At 34.9% G+C, this 20,159-nt stretch overlaps 1 protein-coding gene across 2 annotated transcripts; it reads right to left on the bottom strand.

Moving 5' to 3' along the window:
• Nucleotides 1-73: 73 nt before the first annotated feature.
• On the bottom strand, nucleotides 74-11,810 carry EMB2735 (embryo defective 2735). 2 transcript variants are annotated; one of them, XM_090307222.1, is made up of 5 exons: nucleotides 11,348-11,490; nucleotides 7,799-10,036; nucleotides 3,547-3,686; nucleotides 3,090-3,249; nucleotides 74-402 (listed from the first exon to the last, which is right to left on the bottom strand). In XM_090307222.1, the coding sequence occupies exons 3-5, from the start codon at nucleotides 3,682-3,684 to the stop codon at nucleotides 221-223; spliced, it is 480 nt and encodes a 159-aa protein (XP_090163348.1). In that variant the 5' UTR covers nucleotides 3,685-3,686; nucleotides 7,799-10,036; nucleotides 11,348-11,490; the 3' UTR covers nucleotides 74-220. The 2 variants fall into 2 exon arrangements, with proteins under 2 accessions (XP_090163348.1, XP_038905860.1); XM_039049932.2 differs by lacking the exon at nucleotides 7,799-10,036 and having other exon boundaries at nucleotides 11,348-11,810.
• Nucleotides 11,811-20,159: the final 8,349 nt, after the last annotated feature.

Below are 20,159 nucleotides of genomic sequence, written 5' to 3'. Positions count from 1 at the left end.
CATAAAGGTTTAATTTGCTATCTTTTCTCGACTGTGTGCTTGTGTGCATATTTAGAAGACGCTCAAGACTATATGTTTCAAAATGCACTGGCAAAAACAACACAAAATCTCAACTGAACCAATTTTTACAAATGGAAACTGAACTGCCCAATCCTCTAAACAATTTTATTCACAGTTCTGCAACTTTTACATAAAGCATAAAAAACTATCAGAAATTTTATTAGATTTTATCACTTCCCTTTTGGGAATCAGATACGTCCTTTTTCTCCAGGACATGCTGAATACCTTCTTGATACCCATCTATAAAATTTTTTAGAGCATCTCTATATGCAGAAGCTCTAGTCATATACACCCGCTGCAAAGCTGGTTTTAATGTCTCCATTCCTCCTCTTGCAGCCACGGCTGGATTTTTATTTTTGCAACAAAAGAAAAATGGCAATCTAATCAGGAATAATCCAATTCAATAAATACCAGAAAAATCGTAAAAAAGGTTAAAAGTAGAAAATGTATAAGAAAATCCAATTGCAACAGAAGATGCACCCAAATCAATGTCCTGGAAGATAAATAAGAGATAACAGAATAAGAAAACCTAAAATTCATGTTTAACTAAAATCAAGAAAACAATGGCTATCCTACGTGAGTGGTGTTTGTCATGATTAGACCTCAATATTCAGGTAAAGAGCAAACTTTAATACATTAAAGACCACACACAATAAAGTCTAACACACTATTATGCTCTAAACCACCTATCATCCATCTCAACTCAACTCAACCGAGTTTGTAGTTTAAACTTTGAATCTCCATTACACGTCCAATCCTCAAAACTGAACTTCATTTGTCCCATTTGGTGCTCAATTTATACAATTAAACCATATTTTCATACTGAACCCAACATTTTATAAATGGCGGTCCCTAAAAATTGCGCTGAAAATTGTGCTGAGAATTTTCTGAGAAACTCTTTAATAACAAGCTCCCAGATCTTTACTAAGCTTTGAGATGTAGACATTCCGTAAGAGATTTTTTTGCTTCATTAGTGGCTCTGGGAGGAATTGACACCACTCACACTGACGCTATCTAATTGTCTGATTCTTTTCGCTTTCCTGAGGATTGGAATCATTTTATTGGCATTATTTTGTTGACACAAATTAAAATAGATTCTAGTGAACTTCAAGTTTAGCCTCTACTTGCTTCTTTCATAACATGTGAAGTATTTAACACTAGAAGAATAAGAGGATCTTTGAGGCTGTAGGAGGAGACTTACGAGTGTTGCATACTTCTATACCTCACTTTGGACATGGAGTCTTTTCTTTTCTGAGATACACCCCCTTTTTTATTTCTAATAAACATGCAATATTAATTAAGTGTTAAAGAAAATACTCTGTCACTGTCTCAGGACCTCTCTTTTGTAATATTCTTTATTATTCTATTTCCCATTTATTCAATGCTAGCTCCTTTTTGTTCCTTTCTTTGTTTGACCTCTCTTTTGAAATCTAAATAACTTTTGATATAATAAATGATGAGCATCGACAAGTAGGAATGTGAACAGCAATCTACAACTACTACTTGATAAAATAAATGGAAATCCCAGAACAGAGCATCCTATAACATTTTTGCCCCATCTGATAGCAGATTATGGTAAGATTTCTAAATTACCACAGACAATCATTTTTTTCCCTCTTTCTCTCTCTCTCTTTCTTTTCTAATGAAAACAACTTTAATTGAGGAGAGGGGAAAAAAGCAGCAAACCGTTCTATAAAAGGGGCTCCAACTATGCAAACAACACCTATAGAACAGTTACAAAAAGTTTTTGAAATCAAAGCTCACAAAGAAACATGAAAACGAAGGAGAGACAAAATCTTACTAGGGTCACACCTCTAAAGACCCTACTATTTTGCTCGCCCCACAAAACCCTAGCACACAACCCTGCAAGCCATAAAAAGCGACCCTTCTCCCCACAAGGTGCATTAAGAAGGGACTCCTCGATCATCGCAATAACATCTCTATGACAAGCAACCACGATGCTAAACATCTAGTAGAAAGAATCTCAGATTGAGTTGGCAAACTCACAACACCAAAGAATATGGTCTATGTCTTCTTCCGCCTTCCGACAATAAATACAATGGAAAGGACCAACTAGTGAGGGCAACTTCCTCTAATCATCGTGTTAGCACAGCTGTGTAAACTTGTCAAGTGAAGGACCTCATTTACCTAAGGACCTCAATCCTTTAAAGCACTAAAAAGACCGATAAACCTAGGGGAGAAAGATCAACCAAACTATGAAAGAAAGACTTACACGAGAACTCCTTCAAAGGATTGGGGCTCCAAATCCTCACACCTAAATGGGTGCCTCTCAAGTAAGAAAAGAAGAGGGGCCACATACATCACTTTCCTACTAGAAAGAGCGCAACAGAACCAAAAAGAAAAAGAAAAGGAGCTATCAGACCACACAAGTCAACAGCAAAATAATTTTTTTAGGGAAGACAAATGATACAAGTGAGGAAACAATAAACAAAGAGGTCTCTCCATCCCCAATGGTCTCTTTCCAAAAATACATATATATCCCCTCCCCCGCCACACGACAAATCAAATGAACAAAAGAAGGGAGCTTGTTCAAAATATTCCTCCACAAGGCCCGGTGAGTACCTTTAACCCCCTGAGACCATCATTCGAAAGGATGGGGGCCATGTTTACTAACAATAATTCTATGCCAAAGGAAAGTGGACCTAGAGAAAAAACGTCATAGCCATTTGACTAAAAAAGCTTTGTTGCGATTCCTTTTTTTATATGAGAAACATTCAATCATAATTTCATTGATCGTATGAAATTACAAAGGGCAATATATGCTGTGAGAGGAGCTTGTGATTCCTTGGATTCCTTATTTCTAAGGCCCTTGCCCAAACAAGCCTCTCGACAGCCTCCCATCTTGATCTAATCAAGTGTGATCGCTTCCCTTTCCCTTCCTCAACCCCTTCCCAAAGAAAACCGTGCATCAACCTCTCCATATCATGAATACATGACCACAAGTATAAGAAAATATTCCATTTCAATATGAAGTATCTGGATCAAACAATAACACAAAGGTCAGTTACCCAGGTCTTCAAGTGTTGAAGGTACTTTCTCCTTAGGCGCACTTTTTCCAGAATTTGTTTTGTTTTCGCTTTCTTGCACCTTATAGTCATTTGGTCGCAGGTCAGGGCCAATGTCCCGCACCCAGCTTGCAGCATATAACCTAGAAGCCTCCTTCAACACCTAAAATCACCATTCGAATACAAGCATACTTATGAACCAGTAGAAGACATAGAAAAAACACATAAATAAGAGCTTAACAAAACCAAATTTTCAATGATGATCTATTAAATAATGAGCATATATTCAATTAGCAATCAAGTGAACTATACGTATGTAAGTCAATCCTGTCTCTACTAACTTTTACTCTCAATCAAAGATTGGAACTTATCAATTCATACCTAAATAATTGCAAAAGAAAACAGAACAATAGCAAAACCTACAGAAGAAAACGAGAACATCAAGAGATTAAGAATTCACCAAGAATCGTTCGTGCCATGTAAGCTTTCGACGCTTCTTTACATGTGGAGGATCTGGCAACGACGAAGGAAATGCAATTTCCTTCAAATCATACCGAATGTAATCATAAACCTTCCTCAAAACGATCCTCACCTTCATTCCTACAAGAGATTTGCTCACTTATATTACACCATTCCATGCATTTGCTGCTCCAAATTTGTGTTACAATAGGAAATTGTTGTGAAACTTCATCCAGATAAACGAGAAAAATGGAAATATAGACACATCAAGAAAACGATCTGACGGGATCCGATATTAGGGGTTATTAGGGGATTAGGGGTATATTAGTAATTAGATAAGTAGTTTGTTAAGGAAGTTTGGTTATAAATAGAGTGAATAGGGAAGGAGAAAGACAAGCAATATTCAGTGAGTGAATTAGGGCTTGAGTGTTATCTCAAGATTAGGAGGGTCCAAGTTCCTCAAATTACTTGGTTTATCTTATATTTTGGTTGCCAATTATATCTCAATAAATTTGGGTTCTATCACCATCCTCGGTTAACCCAATCAAATGGACCATTGTGACTTGTAAGGTATCTGAGTGCATATCTAAGAAGCACAAACACTGACGTCAAGTTGTTCGCAAGGGCCAACTTGATCCTCTTCCCAGGGATCCCAGATGAGGGAACCCTAAGAGAGCTGCCAACTCCAACTACTGTTCATGTACGATCCATACTAGATCTAGCCAACTGCTCATCCTACCTCCTTTCAATCCCGTTCACGAAGGACCGAAGTCAACTTCCTTTGCCACTGAAGGAACCTGTACCTTTGTTGCTAGTGCTACTTCAATGGATTATGGGTAAATGTTCACGTTTCAACCAAAAAAATGATGACCCCTTTTCAAACCAAAAGAAGTACCTCACACACCATACGAATACAACATGACAATGACACGGCGACGCGTCAATTTACAAAAAAGCAGGACACAACACGTTGGGGACACGTTTTTTATTTTTTATTTTTAACAAAAATAAATATACGTGCACATAATTTGACATATTGTGAAATATGCACACGTATATTTAACAAAAAGTAAGAAAAATAGAAATGGAGAAAAGGAAAGATAAAAAAACAGAAATGAGGAAAGGAAAAAAAAAACAGTAAGAGAAGTCACATAAGTTATCGGCGGTCGTGGGTCTTCAAGTTGAAGTCACCACTATCGATGAAGTTAGAAAGAAGAATCGAGTAGAATAGTGGGTTCTTCATTTTTTTGAACAAGATTGTGGGTTAAGTTCTTGAGGGTAAAGTGCGTTAGTATGGAGAAAATGTGTAAAAACTCTAGAACTTTGAAAAAGTTGGGCTGAACAGTTAATTTTAATCGGCTTACAATGTCCCTTAAATGGGTTGCTGATATCGAGTCTTGGTTCATTATTTTTTTTTTTCTATATTTGCATATGGAGTGTCCTTAGCGTGTACTAGGCATGTCAAAAAGCAAAAAATAATAATAAAATAATGGACACGCCAGCTGGCGTGTCAGTGCTTTATATAGCTACATATGGCCCCATTACTGAAAAGGAATGGACTAAAAATAGGGGTAATTGCAATGGATAGCACTCTTAGAGCTAATAGTTACGTAGGAGTGTAAGAAACCAAACTAAACCAGACCGGTTCGGTTCAATTACAATGAATGAAATATTTCTTATACTTGTGATCATGTATTCATGATCGGGGGAACATGGTTTTCAGTGCAGCAATGGTTGGTGCGTGTATTTTGCTTCTGGTTCCTGGTCAACCAAACCTATTGACGCATAAGACTAAATTGCTTCAGGTTCAAGTGCTAAATATTGAAATATTCCTAAACATTTAATACTTGTGAAAAAGATATGGATAGGTAATGCTTACTGGTTTTGTAACCTTGTCAAGTATGTCTTGCTATCAATGGAAAGAGCTCAAGATGTGAACATGATGGTCAAAAGTATACTCGATGTTCTAAGGGAAGTTTCTAGTCCTTGTTTTGTTATTCTTTGCTCCCTCCATAAAGTTTGAAACGGGATTGTGTTTGCAGAGAGGACTTCTTACACTAGATTATGATATTTAGAAATTTATCTCTGGATCCTATTTTAATTAAATTTAACACTCATCCCATGGTTTAGCAAGTTTTTTACGTGATTTGGAGGATGAAGATACCTTAGAAAACCAAGTTCTTAACTTGGCAAGTTCTGCTTGGCCAAGTGAACACCTTAGATAGGCTTGTTAGGAAGATGACTTCACTGATGGGGCCTTTCAGCTGTATTCTTCGACGGAAGGTGGAGGAAGACTTTGATCATCTCCTTTGGGACTGTCAGTATGCACGGGCTGTTTGGAGTTGCTTCTTACAGGAGTTTGACGTTCGGATTTTCGGCCAAAGGGATGTTCGTGCGATGACCGGGAGTTCCTCCATCCACCTTTCAGAGAGAGGTCATTTTTTGTGGTTTGTTGGAGCATGCGCGGTTCTATGGGATATTTGGGGGGAGCGGAACAATAGAGTGTTCAGAGGTAGGAATAGGGACCCTTATGAGGTTTGGTCCTCGCGAGGTCTCATATGTCTCTTTGGCCTTTGGTTTTGCAGCTTTTTTTTGTAATTATTCTCATGATAACATTTTACTTAGCTGGAACCCCTTCCTTTTAGTAGGCGTGTTATGGTTGGCTTGTTTTTGTATGCCCTTGTATTCTTTCATTTATTCTCAATGAAAGTTGACTCTAAAAAAAAAAAAAAAAAAAATTGACACTCATCCCACGGTTTAGACTAAAAAACAAATAAAAAAATAAAAAACACTCATCCCATGGTTGATGATGTTGATGAGATATCTAACAATCAATCCGTGACTTAATATCATCAACCTATGGTGTTGTGTGGCAATGATACTCATTTCGCTAGATTCTGCAGCTTGTGGGATTATTACTTACGCTTGTTTCAAATGTTCCCTCCCTTCCTCTTGTGCAATACCTCAGGTTGTGAAACTCGCTTTCACTCTTTGATTCAATTTTTAGATCGATATAAAAAATGATTTCTCTGGAGAGGAAGGGAAAGGGAAGAAATCACACTTGATTAAATGGCTACGTTGTTTCTTCTCTGGAGAGGAAGGGAAAGGGATGGGATCACACTTGATTAAATGGCTAAGTTGTTTCTTCTCTGGAGAGGAAGGGAAAGGGAAGGGATCGTACTTGATTAAATGGCTACGTTGTTTCTTCTCTGAGTCTAGTTCCCTTTGGCGTAGGATTATTATTAGTAAGCATGGCCCCGATCCTTTCATGTTGATGTTTAAGGGGGTTAAAAGTACTCATCGAAACTTGTGGAAGAATATTTCAAATGAGCTCTCTTCTTTTATTCATTTGGTTTGCTGTGTGGTGGGGGAGGGGAGAGACTTGTATTTTTGGAAAGACTATTGGGTGGAGAAGAGACCTCTCCGTTCACATTGTTCCCTTGCCTGTATCATTTGTCTTCCATAAAAAATCATTTTGTTTTCGACTTTCTTGTGTCGTTTGAGAGCTATTGTTATTTTTCTTTTAGGTTTCGTTGCACTCCTTCCAATAGAGCACTGGTGGATGTGGTCCCACTTATTTCCTTACCTGAGAGTTACCCTTTTAGGCATGAGATAAGAGATGCAGGGATTTTGAGCCCCGATCCTTTGAAAAGGTTCTCATGTAAGTCTTTCTTTCTTAGTTTGGTTGATCCTTCTCCCCTAGGTCTATCGGACTTTTAGGTGCTTTAGAGGATTAAGATCCCAAGGAAAGTGAGGTTCTTTACTTAGCAAGTTTTACACCGCCGTGCTAACATGATGGATCGGCTTAAGACGAAGTTGCCCTCACTTGGTCCTTTTTGTTGTTTTCTTTGTCGGATGGTAGAGGAAGACATATACCATATTCTTTGGTGGTGAGAATTTTCTAGTTCGATATGAGATTCTTTCTACCAGACGTTTAACATCGTGGTTACTCGTCACAGAGATGTTAGTGCGATAATCAAGGAGTCCCTTCTCAATCCACCTCGAAGGGAGAAGGGTCACCTTTTATGGCTTGCAGGGGTGTGTGCTATTTTTGGGTTTTGTGGCGCGAGCAGAATAGTAAGGTCTTTAGATATGTGGATAGGGACCCTAGTGAGATTAGGTCCTTCATTTGTTTTCAGGTTTCTTTGTGGGCTTCAATTTTGAAACTATTATATAGGTGTTATTTCGCAATGTTTCTTTCATTCAAAATAAATAAACTAAAATTGATTATTTTGGTAATTTAGAAATCTTACCAATATATGAGCCAGAAATGATATAGAATGCTCTATCATGGGATCTCCATTTATTTTATCAACTAGGAGTTCTAGATTTCTGTTCACATCTCCTTCCCATCAGCTTCGTTTTTCTTCCCAAAATGCCCTCCACCACTCCTCAACCTTGTAGAATATAATAAGCATGAGCTTTTTAAAAATAACTCAGGTTGGACAAGTTAATTGAACAATGGAGGACTCTGTCTTCCCCCCTCCCCACCACTTTCAGCCATCATGGTTCTTTCACTGACCAATTAGGTCAGATTGGAGGGATGACTTGGCTTCACTCTCCACTCCTTTCTTCCTTCACCATTGACCGGAAAACCTTTTCTTTGGAAATCTCTCATGGAATTAAGATCACTGAATCTTCTAAGGATAAGTCTTTCACTCTCTCTCTTAAGAAAGATTCCCTCTCTTGGCTACACTCAACCTTCTCGTCCTTGATTGGAGCTCCTTTGAATCAAAAGTTCTTCACCCAGTCTCGTTTGGATGAATATGACCTGTGGGTGGAAAAAACCTCTAATTGTAGAGGCCGTTTTGCAGAGATCACTAAGCTTGGCATCAATGGTGGTCTAAACAAGGTGATATTGCCAAGTGGTATCGACAAATATGGATGGAAAGGTTTCCACAAATTGCTTAGTACCCCACAATCGCTACCTAACAAAAAACAACACACCCTCTATAGCTCAAAAACTCAGTCATACAAGGATGCACTCCACAAAATCCAGAACCCCTCCGACCAACAAACAACCCCTCCACGTGATACAGAAGTTATCTCACTTCATTCTCTTCCCTCCCTTTCCAGTGAATTTGTGCCATTTTACCCTGAAAAAGCTGTCATTCTCATTAGACAAAATGTCCATGACAATTGGCACGACATCCATAGAGCTTTACAAAGGAGGTATTCGATTTCGGTTCCATCAGCCCTATACAACCAAAGAAAACCTTATCAGCTGTTAGAAACAAAGAAAAAGGCGAGATTTTATGCAAGATTAGCTATTGGTACAAGGTTGGTTCTTTTATGGTGAAATTCCACCCTTGGAGCATTGAGACTTTCTACAAGGATCAAAAGGTGCCCTCTTATGGAGGATGGATCAAGGTTAGAAATCTACCAATTGATAGATGGTCCTTTGAATCTTTTAAATACATTGGTGACCTTTAAGGAGGGTTCATGGACGTAGCCAAAAAAACTTTATCTCGTATGGACATGATGGAGGTTTTCATAAAAGTGAAAACCTTTGGTTTCTTGCCTACTACTGTTCATCTCCCTTCTTCATCCACAAAGGCAATTACAGTGAACATAGACCCTTTTTTTAAGCTTTTCTTCACGTTAGATACCAGAAAGAAAAACATGGAGTCCTATCTTCATCGGCACGTGAGATACAAAGCTTGGAAGACCCAATTATATAGCGGATACAACCACTCTCTTCTACTGAAGAAAAGGTTGACATTGACATCCATCGAGAAACCAACCCTTCCTCATCAGTTGTCCTTTTACCCACTCCCCTATCTCTTTTACCAACTCAAATTTGCGTGAGACAGAGCCATCAGTCTTGCTTTCTAATACACATAAGCTCTCTTTGACCAATGAACTATTACCCTCTCTGCTCACTGTGGAAAATTCTAATCTTTCCTCTGTCCTATGTGCTGCCATAGACCTAGCTCAACTCTCATTAGTTGTTGTCCCATCAGAACAAGTTGCCTCCCTTATGCAAGTTGTCTTTTCAGCTTTTACTAACCCTCTTTTGATAAACCAAGTCATTCCTTCTCGCCCAGACAACTCAACAACCCTCCCCCATCTTTTTTCCTTATCTTTCACCGATTTACCTTCCATCACCTCCCCTTCTTTCTTGCTCACCTCCACAGACATCCAAACCATCCCCTCCCCATCTCCCTACACCACCAGCCCCAAAAAAACCTTTAACCACCTTGATCCCTCCCCTACCAACCCCCACAATAGATGCCAAACTGAACCACTCGTCAAAAAGGAACATCGATTTCGACCCCTCTTCCTTTCCCAAGCGCACCATTTTTCGCCCCGAGATGCTGATTCAGATGTTTTTCTATCTAGCCCAATGCCCTCCTCTCCTTCATACCACATAGGAGAAGAATGGTCTGGTTATAACCCACAAAATGGTTTTCGATCTTTCGACCCAGCACCCCACTTGATGGCCTTGGCTCCTTGGTTTAATGAATTAGGCCTCTGCATAAAGGCGATTCCTGCTAGAAGACGATCCAACCGGTTATCATCAAAGAGGAAAAAAGGAATGAGAGAGCTTTGGAATCTAGAAAGTTCTATTTCATATGACAAAAAAGCAAAAGCTCTGCTTAGAGAAGATTTTACATCAGCTTGATTCTACATCTTTTGGCCACGGGGTTTCTTCAAAGACAAATCTTCTTCTTTTTTGGACGTTTCATCTCAATGTTGCTCTTTCTTCTGCTTTTGTATTTAGAGTATCTTTTAAATATTTCTTGACCTTTTTGTATGGACTCTCCCTCCTCTTATGTTCTTCTATTTTTATCATTAGGGTTGTCTTCTCCTCTTTATTTTGGGGTATCTTTGTATCTATCATGATTCTCACTATGTATTGCTTTGGATATTTCATTCATCAATGAAATGTTTCTTATCCAAAAAAAAGAAAAAAAAGAACAATGGAGAACACAGCAGCTACTGGACATCATGTTGGACAAGTTTTTAAGAACCCTTAATTGAGCCAAACAATAGAATTTTAATAAAAAGAAGCTAAGCTAAACCACGGCATTCTTCCAATCTATCCAAAAGCAAGCTACCCAAATGCTGAATTTCATATTGATTTCTCCCAATATATATATATATATATTTAAACTTCTCATTATCTTGAAATTTCCAGTTTTCACTCCTCTTCCTCCCATTACATATATAAACATATTCCCACTATGTTTTCCGTCGTCAATCAGTAAATTCTCCTTTTTTTTGTGTGTGTGTGTGTGTTTTATGTTTTTGTTTTTGTTTTTTTTTTTTTTTTTTTTTTTGAGGAACAGTCAAATTTGAAATTACCAAATCCAAATACTATTTTGAACTGAGAAGACTATTTTGAAATTTCCAAATCCAAAAATACTTCAAACTAATCCCTTTCACTTGTACAAATAAAGAATGTCTATTTGCTAGGAAAGTGTATCACTAGTTTGCAAGAGAAACTTCACAGATGGGATTTATCAGCAGGTGAGAAAGCAAGTAAGTATTGCAGCAAATACTCAAAACTAAGCAATTCTTCAAATCCTACAGAACGTATCTAAGAGTTTTGAACAAGTATCGAAATAAACATCCCCAAAGCTAGCTACCCGATCCTTAAAACCTTAAAGAAGAAAGTTCAAATCATTCCATTAAATGACATCTTAAATTCTTAGGTATTATTGTGATTGGCTGGTCAACGGATTACAGAACCTTAAAGAAGTTTCTATCGATGAAAACTGACAAAAACTACGATGATTCTAATTAATTGAAACACGACTGGAAAAAATCAAATAATGGGAAGAGAGAGCGACGCAAACCTGTTCCACGACGAACGATGACCAACAACTGAGAGAGAGGGAATAGTGACGGCGCGAACGGTGGTGGCCGGTGAGGAGAGACTGACGGCACTCGATGACTGAGGGAGAGGTGGGATTTGCGATTTCGGAATGGAAGATGAAACGAAACGCAATTATGGATTGGGTGAACCGCAGACCGAACCAGTCGGTCGGTTTACTTCAAATTGAACAAAACGAAATCGAACCGGTCCGGGTCAGTTTCTTACCTTCTACCTAAATCTACAAACGATAGACTATTATGACGAATTTCAGACAAATATTTTTCGTTTTCTTTCTCATTTCACACTTTCTTCCTCCCATTTGTTTTTCTCCATCTCTTTCATGGATGATTCGACAAAATATTCAAAGTAATTTGATGCAATCTTTACTCAAAACAATTGTAAGAACTATAAACAACTAAACTGCATCTAAACTATGTTTGATTGAAGTTTAAAAGTACAAAATAATAGTCTATAAGTAGCCTTTTTTGTAAATGATAGATTTTTGTATGTTATGTGCAATCTATTATTGGCTATCGTTGATAGATTTCAAATAAGTCTATAAGTCATAGCCTTCTTTATAAGTGAGATTTTTTTTTTATGTTATATGAAACCTCTCTTTGGCTATCATTGATAGATTTCAAATCATATAAGTCTAATCGGTGATACCTCATATTATTGATAAGATTTATCAGTAATACATCATACTATTGATAGAGTCTACTCATGATATTGTATCAGTTATGGATTTTGCAATCGATTATTGAAGTCTACTGCTGATATGAATCTATCGATGATAAAAGATTATTACTACAAATAATAAAATCTATTAGTGATAGACTAGACTATATCACTGATAGATTTTGAGATATGAATCTATCGATGATAAAAGATTATTACTACAAATAATAAAATCTATTAGTGATAGACTAGACTATATCACTGATAGATTTTGAGAGCTGAATCTAAATTTTATTATAATACAAAAAATTTTATTGTACTAGATATGCTAGTTTTTTAGTCTGATTGCTACATTTGCAACTGTCCCTAAGAATAGAGAGAGAAATTGTCGATATGTTCATATTTAACTAGATCTTTTGATGAAAGACAAAATGATCGTTTTAGTAATATGGAATATGTGATTTTAACCTCCAACTTTAAAGGAGGTATTACATGTTAATTACAGCTAAATTATGCTCATATAAGCATAAAACGATTTTATTATTATGTGTGTTTGATAAAAAAAAACCTATAATATACTCCGTTTCAAATCAATTAAATCAACAAATTGTGAAGTCTCGTTTGATATTATTTCTATTATTATTATTATTTAGTTAAGCTTATAAATACTACATTCACTTATAACTTTATTTACATACACGCACAAATGAAATCGAATAATGTTATCAAACATTGTTGAAATAAAATAATAAAGAGGTATATTGACTATTAAAATCAAATAACTTGTGAAATCTATGAACTCAAATTGTAATCATCAATACCTCAAAGAAAAAAAATAATATATAACTATAATTACTCAAATATAAGGCATTGGATAGACAAATAACTTAGGTTAGAAAAATATCAAATTATATCTCCCCAGACAATTGTTATTCCATTATCATTTAAACTATTAATCTACACCTATGTGATCGTCACATCAAACACAATAATTATTTTAGCATCACTCCCAAATATGTCTTAACTTTTTCTAAAAAATCAAGAGCTCTACATTCTTACAAACACACCTTTATTACCTTGGAAGTCTCTTGTATTCATACAAACATGTTTTCCTCCTTTCAACCCCAAATCTTCATTGTTATATAAAGTACCAGTCACATTTTCATCAACGTGTTTCGAATATTTTTCTAGTAATCTTTCCTCTAGCATGAAGAGCGATTACTTTGTATAAAAAAATTATACTAAAAAAGAAGATAAAATTTTCGTCAATTTGAGCCTTGCAAATACTTTATACTTAAAAACAACTAGAATCTTCGTTAGAGATTCTAACAAAAATACAATGTATTGAAACTAGCTAAAACATTTATCATACTTGCCATGAAAATTACCTTGGTACTAGAAATGACCTTAAATCATCGTTAACCTGAGCAGCACCAATTATATTGTAACATCTAAATTTCATAGACTAGTAATGCAAACACCTTGTACTAAAAATACAACTACATTTTAGATTAAGCCACAATGATAAGAAAAATCCTAGGATTTGGAAGTTAGGAATTGCTAAACCCTTAATATCATATTCTAAAACCCTCAATTAATTTGACAACAATCCAAAGAGAATGACTAGATTCAGATTACCTTTTGATCAAGGACCAAGAGATAAGGAGAACTAATTCTTTATTATAAGTTTGAACACTCCACAAGTAAGGTGATCAGATTTACCTGAATGTTTTTGGTTTAACCTTGAATTCAAGAGTTATAAAGCATGGTGAAGAAGTTCTGTCAACCACTAGAGAATTTTCATTCAAAGAAAACTCTAAAAACTCAAAACATAAATAATAATAATAATAATAATAATAATAATAAAGAATTTTACAACCTAATGTCTAGGCTTTAAATAGCCTCCCAAAATCCTAATGTGTATGATATCATAGATTTAATAAAATGATAAAATTAACCTTATTTAACATGTTTAGAAAGGATAAAATTGGAAACAATAAAAGTATACTTAAGTTGATAAGAAAATAGTAATAATAACTTGGAGCTCTAGGCAATTCATATCATCATTTCATCCTTTGAAAGGATTCGTCCTTAAATCTAAATTTTCACCTTGTAGAGCAAATTTGTAGTCATGACCTGTTAATAATCTAAATCTCTTTTGATAATTCTTGAACTTTTGACCATTGATGAGTACATAAACAAGTTAGAAGCAATATTTTCTAAGTAACGTCTTTGTTTTGTACTTCACATGTGGCCAGCATTGCTGCTTCATTAGTGATTAAAGTCCTGTAAAAAATCAGAATAAGCAATACTAGATAATACTTTAAAATTAACTCCACCTTGGTGATAACTATTGGGATTGATGCCCTTAATCTCGTGGTTTCGTAGTTTGTAAATTTATTTGTACAAACAGATTATTTATTTAATAAAATAATTTGTTCTTTTATTTGACATTTAGTTGCATTAATCCAAAATCAATAAACAAATATCTAAGGTTATTTCATGTAGCTTAAACAAGTATGTGGAGACATACAGGTGGATCATGTTTAAGTAATAACCTGAATGATTTATAGTAGATGGGTAAGACTAGGTACCTTGTCCTGGTAATACTATAGATATGACCCACTTTGTAATTGTTATAATTGTTGTAAAGTGTTACAAAAGATTTGATTCTGATCAATCATGTAGAGACATGTGAGTAGAGGTATCCTATACAAAAAGTTTGTATAAGACCAGATCACGAAATGATTAGTCTATTTTGGTGACATCGTTACTTGAACAGATTTACATTTCACCAGGATGACCATAGTGACTTGACCTTAATCCTGAGTGAGTTGTGAACTCCTGCCTATGAGGACGGTTCTTTTGGTCTGCATACGTGCGAGTTGTCAGATTCGCCAACTCAATATGCCTACCATTTTGGGGATTTGAGAACACAGCTACACAATAAGGAATTCACCATTTCCCATAGTTATGGTAAGTAGATAAATTGCTTTCTTAAGGACTAATTTCGGATCTTGAACAATGAGGCGCCCCACCCTCTCACTAGCCGGAGAGGGGTCAAATTATAGTGGGACTATAACTAATTGTTCATTAAATAGATTAGTGGTACTTAAGCAGTTAGATGTAACTACAGGGGCAAAATGATAATTTTGATCCAGCTGTAATTACGAGCAATTTGTGAAGGGTCAACGCATTATTAATTGGTTATATCCAATGGACACATAAATATATCTACAATGCGAAAAGTACAACTAGCGATCTTTAGTAAAGTGACTGACAGTTCATGAATGTGGATTAATTTAATTTAAGAATTTAATTAATTAATCTCGTATCATTGGAGCTTCTAAAATATAGGTCCATAAGGTCCCCTTATTAGCTCAATAAAAATTTATAAGAATGAAATTAATTTTGAATTAATTTGAATTATTCAAATTAATTAAAGATAATCAATTGTATAAGATATAATTAATATAATGTATGTAATACATTATATTATGAAGTTTAATGAGAGAAATAAATATTTGAATATGATTCAAATATTATTTATATGAATATGATTCATAGGTTAAAATTAATGTGATTTTGATTCATATTAGAACTACATATTATATGAAAGAATATAAGCTATAAATTATATTATATGTGCTATAATATAAACTATAGGTCATATATTATATGGGATATATGATTTAATTTTAATTATATTAAGTTAGTTAATATTATTAAAATTAAAATTGAAAATTAACTCTAAGGAGTTGTTTTCAAGTAATTGAGGGATAACTCCCTCACATCTCTCAAAAGGCCTAAGATAGAGGAGTGGAAGAGATCACTTAAGGTTAAACAAGTTTCTTTTTTTTCCCCGAAAAACTTCCTTGATCTTTATCTTCTCCTTCCTCTGCATTTTCTCTCCAAAACATAATCCCTCTCTTTCACCAAATTTAATCAACGAAGCCCACAACTCTTCTCGATTCTCACCATGAGAATAACAAGGTAGTCATTGTGGTAGTGTTCTTTTGGAGGCCTTACTGTGTTTCTGAGTTCGTAAGAAGTGGAGAAAATCTCACTATTTGTGATTATTTATTGGAGAGGAAATGAGAAGAATTTAAATCGTGTCTCTAAATTTTGTTTCATAACTTAAATTCAGAGTTTTGTGGGTGGTTTCGCTGCATTTTGAATGTATGATTTGTACTTGGATGTTTACAAAAATTGGCATTAGTTTTATCGCTTTAAAGTGTTTAAAGTTGTAAGGCCCGGTGTTTTGAGCATTTAAATTATGCTATTGAGTCTGTAAGTTCGTATCACTCGATTTACGAGTATTACTGAAGAGTTTGGTGCCATGGAGCAAGAACGAGCTGAGGATCATACTGAAATTGCATCGTGTACTACAACGTAATGGGAAAGTGTAATTATACTACTCTTTATGCTAACATACAAAAGGGGAAATGTTGCTATGTTCCAGCCAAGTGTAACTATGGACTTTTTCCCAAAACAGCATAGCTACGTTGCTATCAAGCCTAATAACACTAGCGGAATTGGAGCCAGCGTTGCTACACTCCAGTCTAGCATAGCGACGCTCCGAACGTGACTCGCGCACGCATCAGTTGCCTCCAGATTGTGGGTTCAACCCTCTTGAAGCAGTTTTGTACCTATATTTTGATTTTCTATGTAATTTATTCCTTTTTTAATTAATTAAATTAATATAAATATTGTATTTGTTGAGGTTGATGCCATAAATCTCGTAGAGCCCTGTAGTTTGTAATTGTATTGTACAAACATTTGATTTATTTAATAAAATATGAATTGTTTTATTTGACATTTAGTAGTATTAAACCCACAAACCAATAAACTAACATTCAAGGCTATCATCTGTAGCTTAAACATGTATGTAGAGACATACAGGTGGATCATGTGTAAGTGATAACCTAAATGTTCTGTAGTAGATGGATAAGGTCGGATACCTTATCATGGTGACACTACGAATACAACTCGTTTTGTAGATGTTACAATCGTTGTAAAGTGCTACAAATGATTTAATTCTAATCATTCAAGTGGCATGTGAGTAGGGGTATTCTATTCAAAAGAGTTTGTATAAGACCGGACCATGAAATGACTAGTCTCATTATATAACACCGTTCATAATTGAAACTTACATTTCACCAGGATGACCGTAGGTGATATGACCTGAATCCTGAGTGAGTTGTGAGCTCTTGTTTATGAAGGCGATCCTTTGATTTGTGTGGATGAGAGTGGCTAGATCGCCAACTCAATAAGTTACCATTTTGGGGATTCATTTGATTAGGGAGCTAGGAACACAGTTACACAAAATGGAATTCACTCCTTCCCCAACATCGAGGTAAGTAGATAAATTGCTCCCTTAAGGGCTAATTCCGAACAATGTGGTATCACACTCTTTCTTAACCCGAGAATGGTTTGATCATAGTTAGACTATATCTTATTGTTCATTAGAGGGATCAGTGGTACTTGAGGAGTTAGATGTAGTTACAAAGGCAAAATGGTAATTTTGGTCTAGCTGTACTTGCGAGTAATTTGTGAAAGGTCATTGCATAGTTGACTAGTTATATCCAATGGACATAGAAATATATCTATAGTGCGAAGAGTTCAGATATCAGTCTTTAGGGAGTTTCCAACAATTAATAGATGTTGAATAATTTAATTAAAGAGGTTTAATTAATTATTCAAGTATCATTGGAGCTTCAATCTATAGGTCCATGAGGTCCCCTCTTTAGCTCGGGTTTTGTTATCAATTTTGGATTAATTTGAATTGTTCAAATTCAATGAGGGAATTAATTATATGTTATATAATTAATTTAATTTAAGTATATATGATATAATTAATATAATGTATTTGTACATTATAATATAAAATTTATTTGAAAGGAAATAGATGTTTGAATGTGATTCAAATGTTAATTATGTGAATTAGATTCACACAATTGAATTTATATTAAATACCATTAATGAAACAATTAAAACTATAGATTATATTATATATGATACAATATTAAATTATAGGTTATATGTTATATTTGTATATAGTTTAATATATTATACGATAAGGTAGTTATCATATATATATATATATTAATTTTTTAAAATAATTTGTTAAATTAAATTAATTTTAATTTAATTTTTTTGAAGTTAATTTATAGGAGGGGAGTTGTAACTCCTTTCCCTAGAGATGGAAGAACGTGAGTTTTTTTTTTTTTTTTTCATGTACTCATCTTCTTCACAGAAGATAGAACCTAGAACACTCTCTATAATTTTTTTCCTCCCAAACTTTCGCTCCTCTCAATTCTCTCTTCCCTTCTTCCAAAAATCAGAGAAGCCCACAACTCTCTTTGTAATTCTCATCCCAATAGAGAATATAGGAGGTTCCAATTGGTGATGGCCATTAGGGTTTCGAGTATGTGGCAATACGTGACCATTTTTTGAGAAATGAAAAATTCAGAAGAAAATGTTCTTCAAAGATGAGAGTTTCTTCAAACCCTAATTTCTTTTATTGCATACTATAAATCGTTGATTGTATACATATTTTCTTCTGTAAAATTTTGAATTCTGTAAAACAAAAATTGGGACGATCCACGTTTTCGCTCAGGGCTTCATAGGTTCCTTCAATTGGTATCAAAGCATGGTTTTGGTCCCATTTTTTTTTTTTTTCTAGAATTGATTTACAAATTAATGGTGGGATTTGCATTATATAAAAATTCTATTCATATGATGAATGTTTTGGTGAATGTTTATAATTATTGGATATTTTTGGGATTGACCATTTAGATTTAATGCTTTCGATTTACAAATTGGTTTGTAAGGACTCGTGTTTTGGGCATAACTTTTGCACTTGAGTCTGTAATTTACTGTTTTTGAGTCGTTCGTGATTGTTTCGGTGAAAATCTGGAGAAAACGAGGCAAAAAACGGAGGAAATTTGAACAAGATCGCAACTGTATAGTGCCTACTGTATAATACTTTTGTAACACTGTGAATAGGCATAGGCAGGCAAACAAAATTTTTGTAGCATTGCAACACTAGGTCACAACGTTACAACGCTTCGAGATGGAATTTTTTTTTATTCACGTCCAGTTCGGTTCGTAGCTCAGTTGGTTTGTGTCCGATTTGGTTGGTTCGAGCGGTTCGGGTGCTGGGCAGTCCGATTCGTGCGGTTCAAGACTCGGTTCACTTGTTTCACGGTTTGTATATTAATTTATAATAGTTAGCTATTTTAATTAATTAAATTAATATAAGTGATATATTAATTTAATTAATTGTTTAGGTGTCCAATCCCGGTCCAATAATTATTACTTTTAATTAAGCATTTAATATATTATTCTTATTTATTATTATATATCATAATGTATGCCATATAGTAAAAATCACACCATAGGTTATGCATAATTCATGCGTCATTTATATTATAAATGTTATAATATATAGTTGCATGATTTTATTTTTATAGCATGCTTATGCATCATATGATATAAATGTTATAGTATATGCATGCATGCATCATTTATATTTTTTTAACTCATTTCGAAAGTTAATAGATATTTGTAAAACTTTTTAAAAGTTGGAGAATATTTTTGATATAAAATATAAATTTTATATGTACTTTGTATAATTTGGCGTTATTGTCTTTGTGTCCATTTCCTTCAATAATTTCGTTTCCTCCAAAAATGTGCTATCAATTCAGTTACCTCACCAAGACCCATATGGCTGTAGAGTTGGCAAAATTCCCCGCGGGGTCGGGTCCCCGGGGCGGGGAATCCCCGGTTTGACCGGGGATGGGGTCAAACTGGAGAATTTTTTCGGGGCCCCGTCCGGGGACGGGGATGGTATCCCCGCCCTGACCCCAATCCTGATTTTATATAGTTATATTTTTAATATTTTATAAATATATATTTATAATATATAAAATAACTTATTTATATGTATGTTTATAATATATACTATAGACTTATAGTGTTGTAAGCCCAATATTGAATATATAAATTCTAAATTTAAGTCCAAAAGTCGAGCCCAAACTTAAAAAATTAAAAGAAAAAAAATAGAAAATCCCCGCGGGGATCTAATAGGGGATTCCCCACAGGGAATTAGT

Source organism: Benincasa hispida, chromosome 11, assembly GCF_027475165.1.
Source record: "Benincasa hispida cultivar pf3 chromosome 11, pf3_genome.v1.1, whole genome shotgun sequence".
NCBI lineage: Eukaryota > Viridiplantae > Streptophyta > Magnoliopsida > Cucurbitales > Cucurbitaceae > Benincasa > Benincasa hispida.
This window is presented reverse-complemented; position numbering and strand designations above follow the sequence as displayed.